Genomic DNA, 19,791 nt, shown 5'->3' with positions numbered 1-19,791 from the left:
CAGGGAAAATACAGCGTCTAGAACTGTAGCACCTGGCACATCATAGCAAGTCTGCAAAAGTGTCACCTCTCCCTGTCGTCGGAGTCTTCAGACACGGCTGTCAGGGAGGCCCCAAAGCTTCACTTTGGTGTGAAATTTCCTGATCTGAAGTTATTGGCAACGGACTTAAAATGTATTTGAGGGGCTCCTGGGTGGCTCTGTCGGTTAAGCGTCCGACTTCGGCTCAGGTCATGATCTCACAGTTCGTGGGTTGGAGCCCTGCGTCGGGCTCTGTGCTGACTGCCAGCTCAGAGCCTAGAGCCCGTTTCAGATTCTGTGTCTCCGTCTCTCTCTGACCCTCCCCTGCTCACACTGTCTCTCTCGCTCACTCTCTCTCAGAAATAAATAAAACATTTAAAAAAATGTTTTTGAATAGTCCCAGCACCAAACACAGTGTACATGGCTGAGGTGTGCGTCTGGCTGCCCGGCTGTCAGTCTGTAAAGGATGCTTTTGTCTGGAGAGGTAGGGAAATGGGCCCTGGGAGCCCCGGGATGGAGGAGCAGGAAAGGGGCACCCCCTCACCTTGCACGATGCCTGCAGGATCCCGGAAGGAGAGGCAGGTGTACCGCAAGGCCGTGAGGAAGCTGTTCAGCGTGGAAGCCTCTGGGCGGAGGACCCAGCTCCGCAGGGCTGGTGGCCGTGGCCTTTGGCGCGAGGACCTCCTGGAGCCCGCCACCAAGCCCAGTGTCACCGGCAAGTTCAAGATGCTGGAGCCGCCCATGTTGGGCCACGACCTGAGACTGGCCCTGTGCTTGGCCAACCTCACCTCCCGGGCCCAGAGGGTCCGAGTCAACCTGAGCGGTGCCACCATTCTCTACACTCGCAGGCCGGTGGCGGAGATTCTGCATGAATCGCACACGGTGCGGCTGGGGCCGGAAAAAGGTACGAAGGCCACCTCTTGGTAGGAACCCCTTACTCAGGGGTGGGAGGGGAACCGGGCAGGAGTTGGGGGAATGGGGTGGGACTTCTCAGCATCCTGCTCCCTTCCTAGGGAAGATGGGGATATTTCAGCGCCTTTGCCGCCTGTCCCCACTTGACAGGTGAGAAAACTAAGCTCAGAGGGGCCAAATCATGAGACTCATAATGAAAGCCATGGCCATCTGGTGACACATGTGTGAAGATGAGGCGATCCCAGTTCGTGTGAATATTTACACCCTAACTAAATACCTACCGGGAGCATTTCACAGCATATGCCTTGTGTCCCCTCTCTAACATCCACCTGATTCTAGAGCCCATCTGGGTTCAAGTGTTCTGTGTGAGAGGCACGGACCCATCAGAAATGGTTTTGAAGGGGTCACAGGCGCTAGGGCCTATCCTGAGAATTCTGACACATCAGCCCGCATGCCTACAGCCCTTCTCTGTCCTCACTCCTTCCTTCCCTCCCCTCTTGCTCTTCCCTCTCCCCCTCCCCCCTCTCCCCTCCCCCTCTCCTCCCTCACATACCGTTCTGAACTCTAAGGATTCTATTAAACAAAGAAATTGCCCCTCTGGGCCAGTTTCTGGTGAAGCTTGTGTGTTTTGACAGAGTGAAAGCATGCGAAGGAGATGCCACACACCTTTTCACTTTCTTGCTTCTTGCTTTTCACAAAACCCAAGTCACAAAGTAATGCTTCATAAGGAAACATGAACACACACTCTCTCCTGGATTTTTTTTTTCGTGTTAAAGGTAATATATGTTCGTCAAGGAGTTCAAAGAAAGGTCACCTGTGATCCTGCCACCCACCTACAAATTGTTAACATGCATCCCTTCCATATTTTTAGTGCCTCTTGCCTTTTGCAAAACAGCTCTAATTAAATTGTGCATGCTTAGTGTTCATCAGTGCCTCCCTCTTTCCGCATCACATTGTTCTTTAAATATTTTTATAAGCTCTTTGCATCATTTTAATAGAAGCGTAATCTTTAAATAGATAGTTCTTTTTACCTGTTGCGGGATTCAAGTCACTAATATTCTGTTGCGGAGCCTTAGCATTTGCATTTCTAACAAGTCCCCAGATGATGCCGATGCCACCAGGTCCAAGACCACACTTTGAGAACCACCGATCTCCTGCCACCCAAGGAATAAATGATGTAACTTATATTGAGTCTTTGGCATAATTCCTACAACCTAAGGAACATGTGATTTATTGTAGGGACTGATGGTATTATTGGACCGTATTATTGACTTATTATTATAAGCTGAGGGTAATACTACTTGCTCATGGAATCGTGTGGATGGAATGAGTTAGTCAATGAATGTGCTTCCAAGTGCCCAGCAAGAAAGTTAGTAAAAGTCGGTTTTTCTCATTATTAATTATTGCTATTGTAGTAAGGATTCTCTTAGTAATGACCTACTGGACTAGAGAAACCCATAAAACAGTGTAGAATCTTGACAAATGGATCAGCATTCAGGGCATTCAGGAAGCATCTACTATATGCAAATGTGCTCTGAGGGAGCATGGAGTGAACCAAGTTCAAATCCTTTAAGGACCTTTTCCACGCATTGAAAACTCAGATGCCTTCAGGGACAAGAAGGAAAAGAACTATGGGAAGAGCAGTAGGCGGATGATAGGACCTAGAGCAGGTTGGAAGGAACACATTGTACCTAAAAGAAAAAACATACAGTGGTTCAAAAAGTCCAAATACGACTGGCAGTCAGCTGGGGCCATGCTCAAAAGAAGGAAATGCATGGGAGGGTGTCTGTGGCTGGTGAGGGTCCCAGGACCACGGGAGCTCAGAAGACAGAGGGCACAAGATCACCCGAGTGGGGGATCCATGAAGGCTTTCCACCCCTGGTGGGGCTGACTAGGATGGGCCTTAACGGGAAGGGAGGATTTGGAGAAGCTTGGAAGAAGTTGGCCTCCTCACTGGATTGGAAGCTTGAGGCAGACTTTGACCTCTCTCTTCTCTGCACCTAGCACATAGTAGGCGTTCAACAAACGGGGTGGATTCCTGATGGGATGAATGCATAATGGACTGAGGTGTTTCCATCTGGAATGATTAAGGAAAGTTTAAACACACCTCCGGGAGTTTGTAGAGAAACGGTGTGGTGTCAGGGTAGCCCACTGGCCTGAATTTGAATCCCACCTCATCTTGGCTCTTTGATTTACCTGCTGCCTGCTATTGGATAAGAAATTAACCTCTCTGAGCCTTAGGTTTCTTCATCTGTGAACTGATACTAATAATACCCATATCAGCTTGGTGGCAAGGCCCAAAGAAAGTGTAACTAGGAACTGAGAATTCCCTTCTTCATTCTGGATTCTGTTGAAAGAAAACAGTGGACCCCTAACTCCCACCTCTGCTTTCCCTTCCAGAGAAAAAGATCCCTATCACAATATCTTACTCTCAGTATAAGGAAGACCTGACAGAGGACAAGAAGATCCTGTTGGCTGCAATGTGCCTTGTCATCAAAGGAGAGAAGCTCCTGGTGGAGAAGGACATCACTCTGGAGGACGTCATCACCATCAAGGTGAATCCAGTCTGCATCACCCATTCCTGGCAGTCCCCCTTCACAGCTGAGGGAGGGCATCAGAGGCCAGGGTTTTGTGTCTCAAACTCCGGCTACAGCTCTCAAAGGTGGGGGAAGTGGCATGGATGCAGGGGGATGGACATAATAATGGAGCTCACTAAGAGGGTGGATGGATGCAAGGGGTAGCCGTGATTAATGCCCATGCCAGGATCCAACCAGCATCCCAGCCGGGCCCCACAGGTTTCCTGGGAGAGTGTAGAGGAGGAGGAGGATGACTTATGGGTGTTACCCCTCCAGGTGCTGGGCCCAGCCACGGTGGGGGTGGCGGTTGTGGTGAAAGTGACGGTGGTCAACCCCCTTCTGGAGACAGTGGAGGACTGTATGCTGATGGTGGAGGGTAGCGGGCTTCTCCAGGGACAGCTCAGCATCGAGTAAGTGTCAGCCTGGGAGTGGAAGGTCCATCTTCCTTACAGGATGGAGATGCTGCCGATGGAGGGGGGTGCAGGAGGGACTCTGGATGCCCAGGAACCAGCTCCCAGCCTATACACATCAGCCTTCATTTCTGTATCCCTCCCCGCCTTCATTCAGTCATTAGCTTCGCTGTGTGACTCATCCACTCACTCATTCCCTCATCATTCACTTCATCTATCTGCTCAACTCAGTCTTGACTGGTTTCTTCACCCACTCATTCACACATGTTCCATTCATTCATGCACTCATTGACTTACTCACTCTCAACCATTCGCTCCTTCATTCTTGCATCCATGCATTCACTCATTCACATGATCCCTCATTATAATGACCCCTTCTCTGAGCCACGTGTCCACTTTGGGAACACCAAGACAAACAGATGGGGTTCTGCGTGGAGAAGTGTTCTCACAGACAGGTGGTCCTTCAAACAAGGACAGTGTGATTTGTGCAGAGGAATGGATCCCCAGGGCGCAGAGAGTCAGGGGTGGCCTTAATTGGGGATGAGGTGAAACCAGGGAAAAGCTGCAGTGGAAGTGATATTTGAGCTGGGCCTTAAATGATGACTTGAGAAGCTTTTTGGTTATCAAGAAGCATGGAGGGCTTCCTAGCCAGAGGTCCCAATGGCCGGTATAGTCAAGGAGGGTCTCCTGGAAGAAAAGAGACTGATCTGGCCCTCAGTTGTGGTTGGAATGGGAAGGGCATCCTAGGTGGGAGGAACAGTGCAGATAAAAGCCCAGATAGAGGAACCGTAAGGTATGTTCAGGGCACAGGGAGGAGACAAGCCTGTCTGGGTGGAAAGAGGTGAGAAGTGGTAGAAAGGAAAATGAAGGTGGAAGCCTATTGGCAAGGCTTAAATGTCAAGTCTCAAGGTGTGTCCTTGATCCCAAGGGCTCTGAAGAGGGCAGGCCAGATTTGGAAGGAGAAGGGGCTGATGGTCTGCCTTTCTCCCATCCCCTTTCCCCAGTGTGCCCAGCCTGGAGCCCCAGGAGAGGGCCTCGGTCCAGTTCAATATCACCCCCTCCAAGAGCGGCCCAAGGCAGCTGCAGGTGGACCTCGTCAGCCCCCACTTCCCAGACATCAAAGGCTTTGTGATCATCCACGTGGCCACGGCCAAGTGACTGGCCACCACAAGGGGCTGAGAGGGGAGGAAATGGGCCCTGTTCCCTCCCTGGCCATCTCTCTGCCTCTCCTGTATGGGAGCCAGGAGACCTGGGTTCCAGTTCTGCTTCAGTTTCTATCCCACTTTGTGAATTTGGACAGGTTCCTTCTTCTCTTGGGCCTCAAGTTTCCCCATCTGTAAAACAAGGTGTTAGACTCAGCAACCTTTAAACTTTTGGACAATGCTGGACGATGTTGGCAGCCTCTTCCACCTTCATCAATTTCCCTCATTGCTGGGAGGCTGATCAAGCATCACTGGGACCGTGGCCCACCCAGCTCTGCCTCCCCCTTTCCTGCCAGCCCACCATCACCCTGGCCGACCCCTAGGTTCTCCTTGCTTCTATCTCAGCTCCTCAACACTCTGACCAGACCCAGATCCAAGAGTGTCCTCCTAGCATTGAAAAGGAACCCGGAGGTGTTAGAGGTGACACGCACACATCCCTCACCACTCCTGTTTTACACGGAGGGAAGAGTCTTGTCCACGGCCATAGGTGAGCTAGAGGCAGAACTGGGGTCTGCATGCACACCATTTACACCATCTAAGTTTTACCCCAAAGTCATGTTCCAGAAATCATTAGATCTGAAGCAATGGGGGATTTTCCCTCAATGAAGACCCACGACTGGCACCTGAGGGGCTCCTGCTGCCAGGAAGAAGCTGAAAACAGAAGAGAGGTCATTAAACCTGGATCGCATTTGAGGATGAAGCCCCAAATCTCATCTCATCATGGTCATCAGGGGTCTCCTACCACCAGCTCAGGACCTACTTACTTTCTGAAAATGAAAACAGTGTTAACTTTGCAAAACACTCCCAGCAGCTTACACTACACACAAGTGTGTGCTTAGCATCAAAACAGGACAGAGATTTCTGGAACCAGGACTGGAGGAGAGACCACCAGGATCTGAGGACAACTGCCAGGTCATAGAAATCAGCTCAAAATGTTCTAGAGAGCCACAAGAATTATAAGTAGCCACAGAATTTAAGTCATCGGAACAACAACAGTGAGGCTCCTCCTGAATAGGAACTTCAGTGGAAACAATATTCGTGGTGAGTCTGTGCTAAAAGGGGGTCAAGCAAACACACAGACAGTGGGGGGTGGGTGATCCTTGTGACCAAAGATTCAGTGAAGGCATTTCTCTGATGAAGTCTACACAGCATGAGAACTTGGAGAACCCAGATGCGTGCAGGACCCCCTTTCCAAGTCTAGGCTTTGGATGCTGATCCTGGCCATGTAAGAGGGGCCCCTGGAGGTTCAGAGCAGGCAGCCATTTCCTCAGGATTGAGCAGCAGGAAGGGATCCTGGGGGGCTCACAACAGAGGGGATCCCCCTCTCTTAGTTAAAGAGCTCCTTTCAGCAGGGAGAACAAGATGGTCTCCCCTTGCAATGGCTCCAGACACCCCATCCTTCAAGCAAGTGCCAATCTCCCACCTTCCTCAGGCTTGTCTGTACCAGGTTTCACTTCCCAGGAGGCTGACTGTCTGAGATGGAAGGTGCATTCCTCACTTTGTGAGGAATGACCTGGGGGTCAACACAGTGGAAGGGAGGAGGAGGAAGCAGTCCATGATGCAGGTCCAGTGGCAGCCTGGGCCCGCCCCACAGGCAGCTGTGGAGCTGACATGGCCTTTGAGAGTTGTCCTAAGTTGGGCCAAGATGGCTGGGCCTTTCTACGCCTCCATCTGTCATTGGTTCACCCCAGAAGAGGCATGGCTTTGGGCAAGATAGCTTCCTACAGGGGAGGCTGTCCCTGAGAGCTGACAGTGATGGTGGGGTGACAAGCCGTCCGCTGAAGGAAGGTCTGGACAACGTGTCTCCACATCCACCTGCATTCTGTCCAACCCAGGGACAGAGCAGTGACATTGCAAGTTCCCTCTGCTCCCGGCCATGACCTTCTGGCTGGTGGACACAGGCATCCAATCACAACACTTTAAAAGGAGCAAAAAGTAAAATGAGAAATAAGAGTAAACAAGTAAACAAATCTGTGAATAAGCTAATTACATGTAGTGCTGGGCGCCAAAGAGAAAATAAGACCCGATGTCTCCTCTCCCTGAGGCATGGGAGATAGAACAGCACCTCTCCCCATGGTGGCATCAGAGAAAGACTCCCCAAGGAAGTGATATCCAAGCTCACATTTTAATAGTAACCAAAAAATGATTAAAAATGGAATCAGTGTGCTTACTACATGCCAGGAGCTGTTTCAGGTGCTTGATGCATATTAATTTATTTAACCTTCGTAACAACTCAGTGAGGGAGATACTATTATTATCTCCACCTTCAGCCTGCCTCGTGGCACAGCCAGGGCTGGGCACCTTGACTCAGACGGGCACATGCTCTCTCCTGAGGTCAGGATGGAGGGAACATTCCGAAGGCATCACAGGGGCGGAGGTGTCCCAGGGGTGCTGCGCCGGATCCCAGCCAGGTAATTTCTGCTCTGACATAGTGGCTGCATGTTCCAGTTACCAACTGCTGTGTAACAAACCAACCCGTAACTTCAGGCTTACAAGAATCACAACAGTTATTCTGCTGATGAATCTGCCGTTTGGTCAGGGCTGCATAGGGACAGCGCATCTCTGCTTGACTTAGTGGATCAGAGACAGGGCAAATTCTGGACCAAGAACGTCTGAAGGGTTATCCGTTCACATTTCTGGTGGTGGGTGCTGGCTGTTGACCAAGCAGCACGCTGGGCTGTCAGCCAGAACACCCACCTACAGCTTCTCCACTGGCCTGGGCTTTCTCACAACACAGTGGAAGGGCAAGCATCTCAAGAGAGAGTCAAATGGAAGCCATATTGCCTTTATGCCCTAGGGTTGGAGGTCACCCAGTGCCACTTCTGCCACATTCTATTCATCAAGGCAGTTACAAAGGTCCTCCAAGTTTCAAGAGGAAATAGACCCAACTTATGATTTAAAAAAAAAAAAAAGTGCAAAGATTCTGGAAGAGCTGGGAAGACTAGAAGTATTGCCGTAGATATTTTTGGAAACATACAATCGGCCATGATGTGTCGGGCTGCCTGCTTCTTGACCCTCTGAACACTCGTGGAATCCCAGATTTCCTGATGTCTGCTCTGTCTCTCAGTACCCTCTCCAGTTTGCACTTAATTTCTACAGCATCCCCTTTGTTTAAGCCGACAAGGATCAGTTTCTTTCACTTGCAACCAAGAAGCCCAATTCATGGAGACACCCAGGCGGAAACCAGCTTGATGTGTCCCGGGAACAACGTGAAGGCCAAGGTGCCCAAAGGGTCCTACAGCTCACTCCTTTCTTGATATTGGTCAGCAGCCCTAACCTTCAGTCCCTAGATGGTAACCAACAAGACGGAATCAGAGGCCAGTACCTTGACCCTGACCTTTCCAATAGCTTCCCGTTCATGTTATCCGTGCCGTTGCCACAAGCCTAAGAGACTGTCCCTGCGAAAGACCCCTGGCCCTCCCCTCACTGGTGAGGCTCAGTGGGTTACAAGACTACTTGCTGAATTGAAGCAGGCAAGGTGGAAAGGTGGTTGTGGTAATGGGGGTGCTTGTGTGAACCGGGGTTCTCCTGAGAAACAGAACCAAAAAATGTATATATTAGACTCGTCAGCCTCCATAATCACATGAACTAATTCTTTCATCAGCTGTATTCCTGTGGACTATCAATGAGCGATCCACACCACAATTTATTTTTAATTTACGTTGACAGTCAATAAATATGAAATACTTAGATGTCAGTCTAACAAAACATGGATTTACATGCTGAAAACTAAAAAATTCTGATGAGAGGAATCAAGGGCAGATTTAAGTAAATGGAGAGACATCTTTTTCATGGATTGGAAGACTCAGCAGAGTTAAGAAGTCAATTATCCCCAAATTGACATACAGGTTTAATGCAACTGCCATCAAAATCTCAGCACGAAAATTTGATAAATTGGACTTCATCACAATTCAAAATGTTTGCGGCCATGAGAGATCCTGTGAAAATAATGAAAGGCAAGCTACATACTGGGGAAAAACGTTTGCAAACCACGTTACCTGACAAAGAACTAGAATCCAGAATACATTAAGCACTCTCAAAATCCAACAGTAAAAAGCAATCTTAAAAAATGGGCAAAAGACATAACCTTTTTGATGAAGAGGATATACAGATGGCAAAAAAAAAAAAAAGCCATGAAAGGATATTCAATAATATTAGCCATTAGGGAAATGCAAATTAAAACCACGTTGAGGTATCACTATATACTAACAAAATTGCTAAAATTTTAAAAAGGTGACAATGCCAAATGCTGGCAAGGATGCAGAGAATCTCGATCACTCTTACCTTGCTGGAATAAGTGTAAAATGTTACAGCCACTGTGGAAAATAATGTGGTGGTTTTGGAAGGAAGAAAAAAGGAGGGAAGGAAGGAAGGACGGGAGGGAGGCAGGGAAGGGAGGAAAGGAAAGAAGGGAGGAAGGAAGGTAAAGGAGGAAGGAAGGAAGGTAAAGGAGGAAGGAAGGGAGAAGGAAAGGAAGGGAGGAAGGATGGGGGGACAGAGGAAAGGAAGAAGGAAGGGAGGGAGGGAGAAAGGAAGGGAGGAAGGAAGGAAGAAAGCGAAGGAAGGAAGAAAAGGAAGGAAGGAAGGAAGGAAGGAAGGAAAGAAGGAAGGAAGGAAGGGAGGGAGGGAGGGAAGGAAGGAAGGAAGGAAGGAAGGAAAGGAAGGAAGGAAGGAAGCAAAGGAAGGAAGGGAGGAAGGAAGGAAGGAAGGAAGGAAGCAAAGGAAGGAAGGAAGGAAGCAAAGGAAGGAAGGAAGGAAGGAAGGAAGCAAAGGAAGGAAGGGAGGGAAGGAAGGAAGGGAGGGAGAAACATGCCACTAAGATACAAGCAAGCAATCGCACTCCTGGGCATTTATTCCAGGAAGTGACACTTGTGTGCACCTGGGCATGGATGTTTAGCAGCTTTATTTGTAGCTGCCCCAAACTGGAAACAACCTAGATGTCCTTTCATTGCTAAGTAATTCAACAGTTGGGGAGCCTGGGTGGCTCAGTTGGTTAAGCATTCAACTCTTGACTTCGGCTCAGGTCATGATCTCACGGTTTGTGAGTTCAAGCCCTACGTCAGGCTCTACACTGACAGTGTGGAGCCTGCTTGGGTCTCTCTCTCTCTGTCTATAAATAAATAAATAAACAAACTTTGAAAACAAAAACAAGAAAACAGTGGTCCACCCATAGCATGAAATGCTACTCAGAGATAAAAAGGGATGGAAACCACAAGAGACTCTTAAATATAGAGAACAAACTGAGGGTGGATGGGGGGCGGAGGGGAGAGAAAGAAAAATGGGTGATGGGCATCGAGGAAGGCACTTGTTGGGATGAGCACTGGGGGTTGTATGTAAGCCAATTTGACAGTAAATTATATTTGTAAAAAAAGGGGGGGAATGGACTATGGACACCTGCCCAATTCCCATAGAATTATGCCAAGTTAAAAAAAAAAAAAAAGCCAGTTCTGACAGGTGACATAGTATAGGCATCCATTTCTATAACATGCTGGGAACGACAAAATTCTAGAAAGGGAGAGATGATTAGTGGTTGGCTGAGGTTAAGGAGCACTGAGGGTGAGAGAGAGTCAGTGTGGCTGTACAAGCACAGCACAGGCTTCCTCACGATGATTCGAATGTGGACTCTCTGAACTCTGTCACGGTCAGTGGCCTGGTCGGGATACCGTACTATAGTCTTGCAGGATGTTACCATTGGCGCACATGGGCTAAAGAGTCCATGGGATCTTTCTTCATAGTTTCTTACGGCTGCATGTGAATTATTATCTCAAAATAAAAAGTTTAATTAAAAAAATTAATTGATAGAGGTTCGTTGTATTGTGTAGCATATCATCCACTCTCAAGAATGTTATCGTGTGCTTGAGGGGCGCCTGGGNAAAAAAAAAAAAAGAATGTTATCGTGTGCTTGAGAAGAGGGCATATTCTGGGGGCACCTGGGTGGCTCAGTCAGTTAAGTGTCCCACTCTTGGTTTCGGCTCAGGCCATGATCTCACAGTTTGTGGGTTCGAGCCCCTCATCAGGCTGTGCGAGGATAGCACAGAGCCTCCTTCGGATTCTCTCCCTCTCTCTCTCTCTCTCTCTCTCCCTCTCTCCCTCTCTCTCTGTCCCTCCATCTCTCTCTCAAAATAAATAAACTTAACAAAAAAAGATTGTGTTCTGTGGTTGTTGGGCAGGGGGTCCCAGTGAATTCATAAGAGCTGCTTTGAAGTCTTTGCTCAGAGATTGTGTGTATTAACTGGGTTTTTTTGGGTTTTGGTGGGGTTTTTTTCCCGAGGAAAAGAAGGGAGGTTGCACCTTCCTAACCTGTGTGTGTGTGTGTGTGTGTGTGTGTGTGTGTGTGTGTTGCATGTCTTCTAGTTTTTATGGAAGACTAGCCATTTTGCATCAGATAATGCTCCAGATGAATTCTGATCCCTCCCCAGGAAAGGCAATTGCTACCGCTGTTTGTTCTTTGTGTCCTCAATTTGTGTGCCTGGATTACTTCTATGAATTCTATTTCCGTTGCATTGTGTGGTGACTGATCTCTCTACTTAGAGTTTGGGTTGATTTTTTTTTATCCTTGTTTTTAAGTCTGACTTCCCAGAGGTCATCCCTGGGTCAGCAGATGATTAGTCAAGAGCTCGTGAAGCACCTCAAGCCCAGTAAGGTTTCTAGCCTCTGCTCATGAATCTGTGGGTGGTTTCAGGAATGCAAAGTTCAGGCAGTTTACAAGTGGGCCCCATCTTTTAAGTTCTGTGTTTACAACACCTTACATTCAACCGGCAAGGAATAGCTGGTAATAGCTGGCTGGTGTGTCCTCTGATCTCTCTTTAGGTGCTCACAGCCTTGGGTCTGAACTCCGCCTTCCAGACTACCAGGGCTTTAAGTAGGATCTTATCAAGACCCACTCCAGCTGCCTCTTTCCCAGATATTCATTGTTAAATTTCTTTTTTTTCCTAATTTTTTATTTATTTTATTTTATTTTTATTTTTTTATTTTTTATTTATTTCTAGGAGAGAGAGAGAGACAGCGTGAGCAGGGGAGGGTCAGAGAGAGAGGGAATCACAGACTGAAACAGGCTCCAGGCTCTGAGCTGGCAGTCAGCACAGAGCCCGACGCGGGGCTCGAACCCACGAACCGCGAGATCATGACCTAAGCGAAAGTCGGACGCCTAACCGACTAAGCCACCCAGGCGCCCCTTTCCTAATTTTTTAAATGTTAATTTAGTTTTGAGAGAGACAGAGCACGAACAGGGGAGCGGCAGAGAGAGAGGGAGACACAGAATCCGAAGCAGTTTCCAGGCTCTGAGCCGTCTGGCTCGTGTCTGGCTGGTCCACCCACTAGTGCTTGCCCCAACCAGCATGGAGACCTTAGGTTGGGACGTTGGCCTCGCCTGATAGTTTGCTCTGAGCTAAAATGCCATGGATTCCCTTTGGTCTTACCGACATTTGGTAGACTTTCTTAAATAAATGCTTCTCAATGTATTGTGTCTAATTTAACATATCCAAAACTGAATCCCAGATTCCTGTTGCCTCCCACTGTAGATGGGAATTCCCTCCTTACAGCTCTTCAGGTCAAAAAACCTGGGGATTGTTCTTTATGCCTGTTTTTTTCTCATCTCATGACATCCAGTGCAAATCCTGTCCGCTCCACCTTCAAAAGATGCCTGGAATTAATTCATATGCCTCTGGGCACCACCGCCAAGCCTACTCAGATCCCAGCCATGACCATTTTTTGCTTAGAATATTACTATAGCCTCCCGCTGGCTTATCTGCCGCTGCTCCTGCTCCCCTTCTCTCCTTCCTCCTGAAGGTCACTGGGGGAGCCTTCCAAATATAAGTCACATCATGTCATCCCTTTGCCCATACCCCCTCCACAGGCGCCCCATCTCACGCAGGGTGAAAGCAAGGTCCTGTCTGGCTTTTCCTATCATTCTCGTACTTTTACTCCTCTAGATGCTGTAATCCATATACTATAAAGAATTAATGACTGAGAGGTGTAGGTGGCTCAGTCAGTTAAGAGTCCGACTTCAGCTCAGGTCACAATCTCATTGTCTGTGGGTTGGAGCCCTGCGTCGGGCTCTGTGCTAACAGCTTGGAGCCTGGAGTCGGCTTCAGATTCTGTGTCTCCCTCTCTCTCTGCCCCTCTACCTTCATGCTCGGTCTCTCTCTCGTGCTCTCTCAAAAACAAATAAACATTTTTTAAAAAAATTTTTAGGGGCTCCTGGGTGGCTTAGTCGGTTAAGCGTCCGACTTTCGCTCAGGTCACGATCTCGCGGTTCGTGGGTTCGAGCCCCGCGTCGGGCTCTGTGCTAACAGCTTGGAGCCTGGAGTCGGCTTCAGATTCTGTGTCTCCCTCTCTCTCTGACCCTCCCCTGCTCACGCTGTCTCTCTCTCTCTCCTAGAAATAAATAAAACATTTAAAAAAAATTTTTTTTTTAATTTTTTTAAAGAATTATTGACTATAACAAGGGGTGGAGGAACTGGGGATTGGCTAATGAGAAACAAAGAGCCCTCCAAAGAATTTAGGAATTTCATAGTTAACAAGCTGCTGCTAGCCCTAGGGCGGAGAGAGCCTCAGGAAGAGCCCACTTGCACCCATCCCCAACAAGGTCACGATCTCGTGTGCTGGAGAGAACACGCTATGGCTCCACATTGACAGAGAAGTCCCTGTGGGGCTTCACGAGTGGAAGTCGCTGGAAATCTGCCCTCTCTGGATGCAAGGCAGAGCCATTCATGATGGGGTATCTCCCTCAAAACGCTCTTACAAAACCGCCTAAGACAGGTTCCCAGGTGAGGCTGCTGGTCATGGGGTGCTGATGGCCAGTGCATCGCAGGCGCCGGTGCTAACAAAGCCATCTTCCCTACAGAAGCCTGGTGCTGCCGAGGCCGCCCTGGGCTGTGGCAGCCGGCCCTGGGGAAGTAGGGGGAGCTGCAGAAGCCCGCTGAGAGCACCCCAGAAGCGGCGAAGCAAGCCCTCCCTCCCATCCTGCGGTGTCTCTCTGGCGCCCTCTATTGGCAAGCTGTAACATCGCGCCCGCTGACAAAAGGTGGGCTTCGAGGTGACATGCAATAAATTTGTACCGGGTGCTGTGACCTTCTTGGCGTTTTCTGAAAAATAAAGAGCGCTCCCACCTCAGTGCCTTTGCAGTCGCTGTACCACCCACCTGGAATCCTTTGTGTCCATCCCCAACACACCTACCAGGTTTGCTCCCTTATTCTAACAGGTTTCTGCTCCCACTGCTCTTTATCAGTAGGACTGTCTGGGACCACCCTAATTAAATAGTACCATGTTCACAGCACTTTGCATCTCTCTTTCTGATTTGCTTTTCTCCATAGCAATTGTTACCATCTGACATCATTTATTTACATGTTTATTATTTACTGTCCATTTCCCTCTTGGAGAATGTAAGTTCAAGTGCAGAGAATTTTCCTATTTTTGTTCATTCTTAGACCCAGCAGAGTTGAATAGAACAGTGCCTAGTATATAGCAGGTATGCAGTAAATACTTATTGAATTAATTAATTAATTAATTAATGCCTGTAGTAAATTAGAAACAGAAAGAGTAGGGAAAATACCAGCCAGAGTCTCATCACTCAGATACTACCACAGTTAGCATAATGGGAAGCTTCCTTCTACATTTTCGCCCAATGAAAATTTCATTTTAATTTTTATAGGGGCTTAACATGCATACAAAAATGTATTTCTATCAAAAGTGTGCAGCTTGCTGCATTTTCACAAACTGAACGCACTGTACCAGGATCAAGAAATAGAATATTACTAGCACCCTAGAGGCTCCCTTTGTGCCCCTCCCGGAGTCACCATAATCCTAAATTGTAGAAGCAAAAATTAGCATTTGTGCTTTGTAGGGATGGAATTGCACATATGTATCTTTTCTCTGGCCTTGACTTCTGTCCCTCAACATTTTATATAGAGGATTCATCCATAGTGCTGTGAGTTGTTGTAGATCTGTCATATTCTTTGATGTGCAGTATTGCATGGTGTGGGCATACTACAATTTATCTTTCATGTCTTTCAAGCTGTATACCACAATTTATCCATTTTACTGTTGATGGATATTTTAGGTGGTTTCCAGTTTGGGCTATTGTGTATGAACAGGGTTGCTATCTATATACGCTCTTGTATATTTCTTTTTGTGAGCATATGCCAGCATTTCTGTTGGGTACACATCTCGGAGTGGAAACGCTGGATCATAGAACACGCATATGTCCAGCTTTATGAGCCAGCCTCCCCACCCCACACCCCAGGGGTATTCTCTCTCCTTCATGTCAACAAGCATTTCCTGACATAACACATGGGAGGCACCCAGCACTATGCAAGGCCCTCGATACGAAGCATTCTGGAAATGAGCATGTCTTTTCTTTGACTTCATGCAAAGTACTGTGGCTAATCCACCAAGATGAAACAAACAAGCCACATCATAATGAGAGTAGCCAAACCCTGTAACTATAGGTCCCACTCCTGGCAAAAAAAAAAATATTCTAGGGTTATCTTCAAAAGAAAAAAGTCCCTTGGGGCTCCTGGGTGGCTCAGTCAGTTAAGTGTCCAACTTCGGCTCAGGTCATGATCTCATGGTTCATGGGTTTGAGCCCTGAGTCAGGCTTTGTGCTGACTGACAGCTAGCTCAGGCCTGGAGCCTGTTTCAGATTCTGTGTCTCCCTCTCTCTCTCTCTGACCCTCCCCTGCTCATGCTGTCTGTCTCTCAGAAATAAATAAAACATTAAATTTTTTTTTAAATAAAAAAAGAAAAAAGTCCCTTTACAAAGTTAGAATTGAAGACTCAAGAACAATAAGAATGACAAGTATTTACCGACTTCCTTTGCGCTAATCTTATTATGTATATAACGTCATCTAATCCTCAGGGAGGCACTGCTCTATCACCCTGTAATACAAGGTCCACTTTATTTTTTTATATTTCGCTGCTGGCAGCTTTCAAGCCCATGAGAAAGCCTGTGGGCTCCCTCCTTTGGCACCTGTGGTCCCTCTCAAGGCACCTTCACCATAGCCCCACCCCATAAGCACAATAAAACAGGCCAGTCACCTCTCCTTGCTCTCCCAAGCTATTTTCGGACCTGTTTAGGAGCCTGCCTGCTCTGCCCCAAAAGCCACTTTATGTCAACAATAAAATTTTTCATACCCCCTTGATGCATGTGTAGGGTCATCAGTCCCAGCTAGCCCATCAAATTTGGATGGGGGTATCAATCCCCCCAACAAACCAACACTGGCGCTTTATAAATGAGGAAACCAGAGCCTAGAAAAGTTATTTATCATTCATTCATTCAACAACATGTTTTGAGTGCACAAAACCATGGGAAACAACATGGAGAATTTCCTGCCCCCATTAGAGTAGGGGAAGTTGCTTACAAAAAAAAAATCATAAATTGCTTTTAAATATATGAAAACATCACTATTCTTCCTTATAACTAAATATTTACTAATTAAAACAAGAAGTGTTTTTTAACTTATCAGATTGAACAAGTCCTAACAATGTAACAACATGCTGAGTTGGCAAAGATGTGAGAAACAGGCACCTGCCTACACTGTTTTAAACGGTGCAAGATAATACAATTGGAGGGTTATTTATTTGGTATATCTATCAACACTTTTTTTTTACTTTTTTATATTTATTTATTTTTGATAGAGAGAAAGAGAAAGAGAGAGCATGCAAGTGGGGCAGGGGCAGGGAGAGAGGGAGACACAGAATCCGAGGCAGGCTCCAGGCTCCGAGCTGTCAGCACAGAGCCCAAAGCGGGGCTAGAACCCGCAAATTGCAAGATCATGACCTGAGCTAAAGTTGGACGCTTAGCCAACTAAGCCACCCAGGCGCCCCTATCTAGCAACATTTTAAACGTATCCATTCTCTTCTTCAGTAATTCTACTTTTAGGAATTTATACACATATACAGAGGCATGGCCCACAGCCAAAGAGGGGCAGGGCTTGACACTTCCTTCTTTCCTTAAATAAAGTGTATTTTATTTCTGTATGAGCCGTTGTAGAAAATTAGAACAATACAGAAAATGAGGAAGAAAAAAATCAACCCACAATCCCAGCCCAGGTGCAAGACTGAGCTCATACACTGGAGGCTCCCTCCCTCCTGACGGAGCAATGCTGCCTCCTGGTGGATTTGTTTTTAAGTACATTCATTATTCACCATTTTTAACTTTTTAAATGTACTGAATTTTTTTAACTAGGGAAGGCGCTCACATGGCTCATAGTTTAAATGTTCTAAATAGTATACAGTGGGAATTCCTTCCATGCCTGTTTCCCTGGAACTATATTGCTTTACCCACAGGCAACCTAACTGCCTGAGCACAGTATGCAGTTTCTCCAGAGATAGTGTATATCTGTACACCCCATTCAGTAAATGAGAGCTTCCTTCCTTCTAGTGCCTGCCTTTGATCATAAACATCTCTCCTAAAAACTTAGAAAATACAAAGAAAAAGTATTTCTACACGCAGTATTCATTACTGCCTGGTTGTAGTCATGAAAAACTAATATGAATTCCCAAAATAAGAATGCTCAGGTTCTATACATCCGTCATCATTATTAGAACTTATGTAATAACAGGAAAACGTGTGTCCCAAAAGTTTTTCTTAAAGACAGACACAAAAGAGGAAATTGATAACTTAACAGTAAAAACAAGGGGCGGCTGGGTGGCTTGGCTGGTTGACTGTACGACTTGATTTCGGCTCAGGTCATGACTCCGGGGTCATGGGATCCAGCCCCTCATGGGGCTCTAAGCTAAGCATGGAAACTGCTTGAGATTCTCTCTCTCCCCTTCTGCTTCTCTCCCGCACTGCACTCGAAAGAAAGAAAGAAAGAAAGAAAGAAAGAAAGAAAGAAAGAAAGAAAGAAAGAAAGAAAGAAAGGAAGGAAGGAAGGAAGGAAGGAAGGAAGGAAGGAAGGAAGGAAGGAAGGAAGGAAGGAGAGAAAAAAAGAAAGAAAAAAAAAGAAAGAAATGAATCCTACCGCTTTGAAAATAAATAAATAAAAAGAAACCCTCCCCGTTGGAAATAAAAAGAACACAATGATATAACAATGATATATCATTTTCAGCTGTCAAACTAGGAGTGGATTTCTTCTTAATGACGATTATCAATTCTGAATTGTGAAAAGTGTAGTTGTGTGTTGTGGAACAGGGCAACTCAATTCAGGTTTTAATAAAGTTAAGGAAGACATTTGCAACCTTTGGCTCAGAAACGCCTTTTGACTTACCTAAGAAATAGAATGATCTTTAGGCACAAATAGGATAATGACGTTATTTGTTAGTGAAAAAGCTAAATGTCCAACTGCACAGAGATCTGGTTATTTGTGGTATATTCAGTGTTCATTTAATGAGACACTAAAGTCATTGTAATGTTTGCAAAGATGTGAGGATGATTTTGATGTTAAAAGATACAGAAAGTTGAGGATATATACCAAGATCACAAAATCCTGTAGGCAAAGGTTGTTTGCCTACATTGAATGTTTAGGGTGTTGGGACCAAGTATTTTTTCTATAGTCATTCTTAAATGAACATGTATACAATTAAATATTCTTAAAAGAAACCAGCAGAATATATAAACTCTGGAATAGTATGCATCTGGGTCTGACCAAGAATTTGGATGTAAACCCATGGCAAACCTCATGCTTTTACTCTGTTGTCTCATTCAATCCTCAAGCCACAGACCAGTTTACTAACTGAACTAATGTTAAAGAGGCTTGATACAAAAACTGGAGCCGAGAAAAGCCTAGAGGCGGGTCAAAATGCACATTCAATCCTCCGCCCAAACCTCTTTCACCATCAGAGACAAAGGAATTATCTTCAAGAGGAAATAGTTGGAATGCCCAGTTGTCTGACAGTAGACTTTTTTTCTTTCTTTCTCCTTGGTTAGTAAACGGTTCCTAAGGATTTTTCTGCATAGGGTTATGTACGCAGAACCATGTAGACCATACTTCAAGAGTGGTTTTATGGGTTTTCAAGAATAGTTTTAAGCATCCAGTGTTTTTACTTTGCTAATTGCTTGGCAATGCGCGACTCTACATTTTTCCTTTGTTGAGGAAAGTATTTATTTGTGTGCTAAAACAAGAGTCTATGGCTTCCAGCTCAGGCTAACAGTACAAAACCCTTCTGGGTCACGTCTCGCAGGCAAATGGAAGGGGTGCCTCAGCCCTGCTTTGCACTTTTTGTGGCTCCAGGTATAGATAGGTTCCTGTGACACTGTCCGAGCGGGCCATCGATTCTTTTGCCAAGAGCTGCTGCCAAGTTCACCTCCCCGGCCCTTTTCCTCTGCTGAAATATCCTACCCATGACAAAAAGAGTTGGTAAACTCTTCACAAAGAAACTCTCTTTCCTGAAGTGCCTGGGTGGCTCAGTCGGTTGGGCATCTGACTTTGGATCAGGTCATGATCTCACAGTTTGTGGGTTCAAGCCCTGCATTGGGCTCTGTGCTGACAGCCAGCTCAGAGCCTGGAGCCTGTTTCAGATTCTGTCTCCCTCTCTCTCTCTGACCCTCCTCCCTTGCTCAGGCTGTCCCTCTCTCTCTCAGAAATAAATAAAACATTAAAAAAAGAAGCTCTCTTTTCCTTCTTTTTTAATTCAGGCAACATTCACTTAACATACAATGAACCACTTTAATGCGACCATTAGAAGCCAACTGTTTAGGTGTATTCACTATGTTGGGCAATAAGCAGCCAG

The 19,791-nt window shown here is 46.5% G+C and overlaps 1 protein-coding gene across 1 annotated transcript in view; it reads left to right on the top strand.

The window, feature by feature from the left end:
* TGM6 (transglutaminase 6) overlaps positions 1–5,074 on the top strand; it is a 37,897-nt gene extending 32,823 nt beyond the window's left edge. The window contains exons 14-17 of the mRNA XM_077767051.1: positions 581–922; positions 3,331–3,485; positions 3,783–3,916; positions 4,921–5,074. Of these exons, the coding sequence (XP_077623177.1) occupies positions 581–922; positions 3,331–3,485; positions 3,783–3,916; positions 4,921–5,074 (785 nt within the window). The remainder of the gene's footprint in view (positions 1–580; positions 923–3,330; positions 3,486–3,782; positions 3,917–4,920) is intronic.
* Positions 5,075–19,791: the final 14,717 nt, after the last annotated feature.

Source organism: Crocuta crocuta, unplaced genomic scaffold (genome assembly GCF_008692635.1).
Source record: "Crocuta crocuta isolate KB4526 unplaced genomic scaffold, BGI_CrCroc_1.0 scaffold15, whole genome shotgun sequence".
Classification (NCBI taxonomy): domain Eukaryota; kingdom Metazoa; phylum Chordata; class Mammalia; order Carnivora; family Hyaenidae; genus Crocuta; species Crocuta crocuta.
The sequence above is the reverse complement of the archived record's forward strand: the minus strand, read 5'-3'. Positions and strand labels throughout refer to the sequence as shown.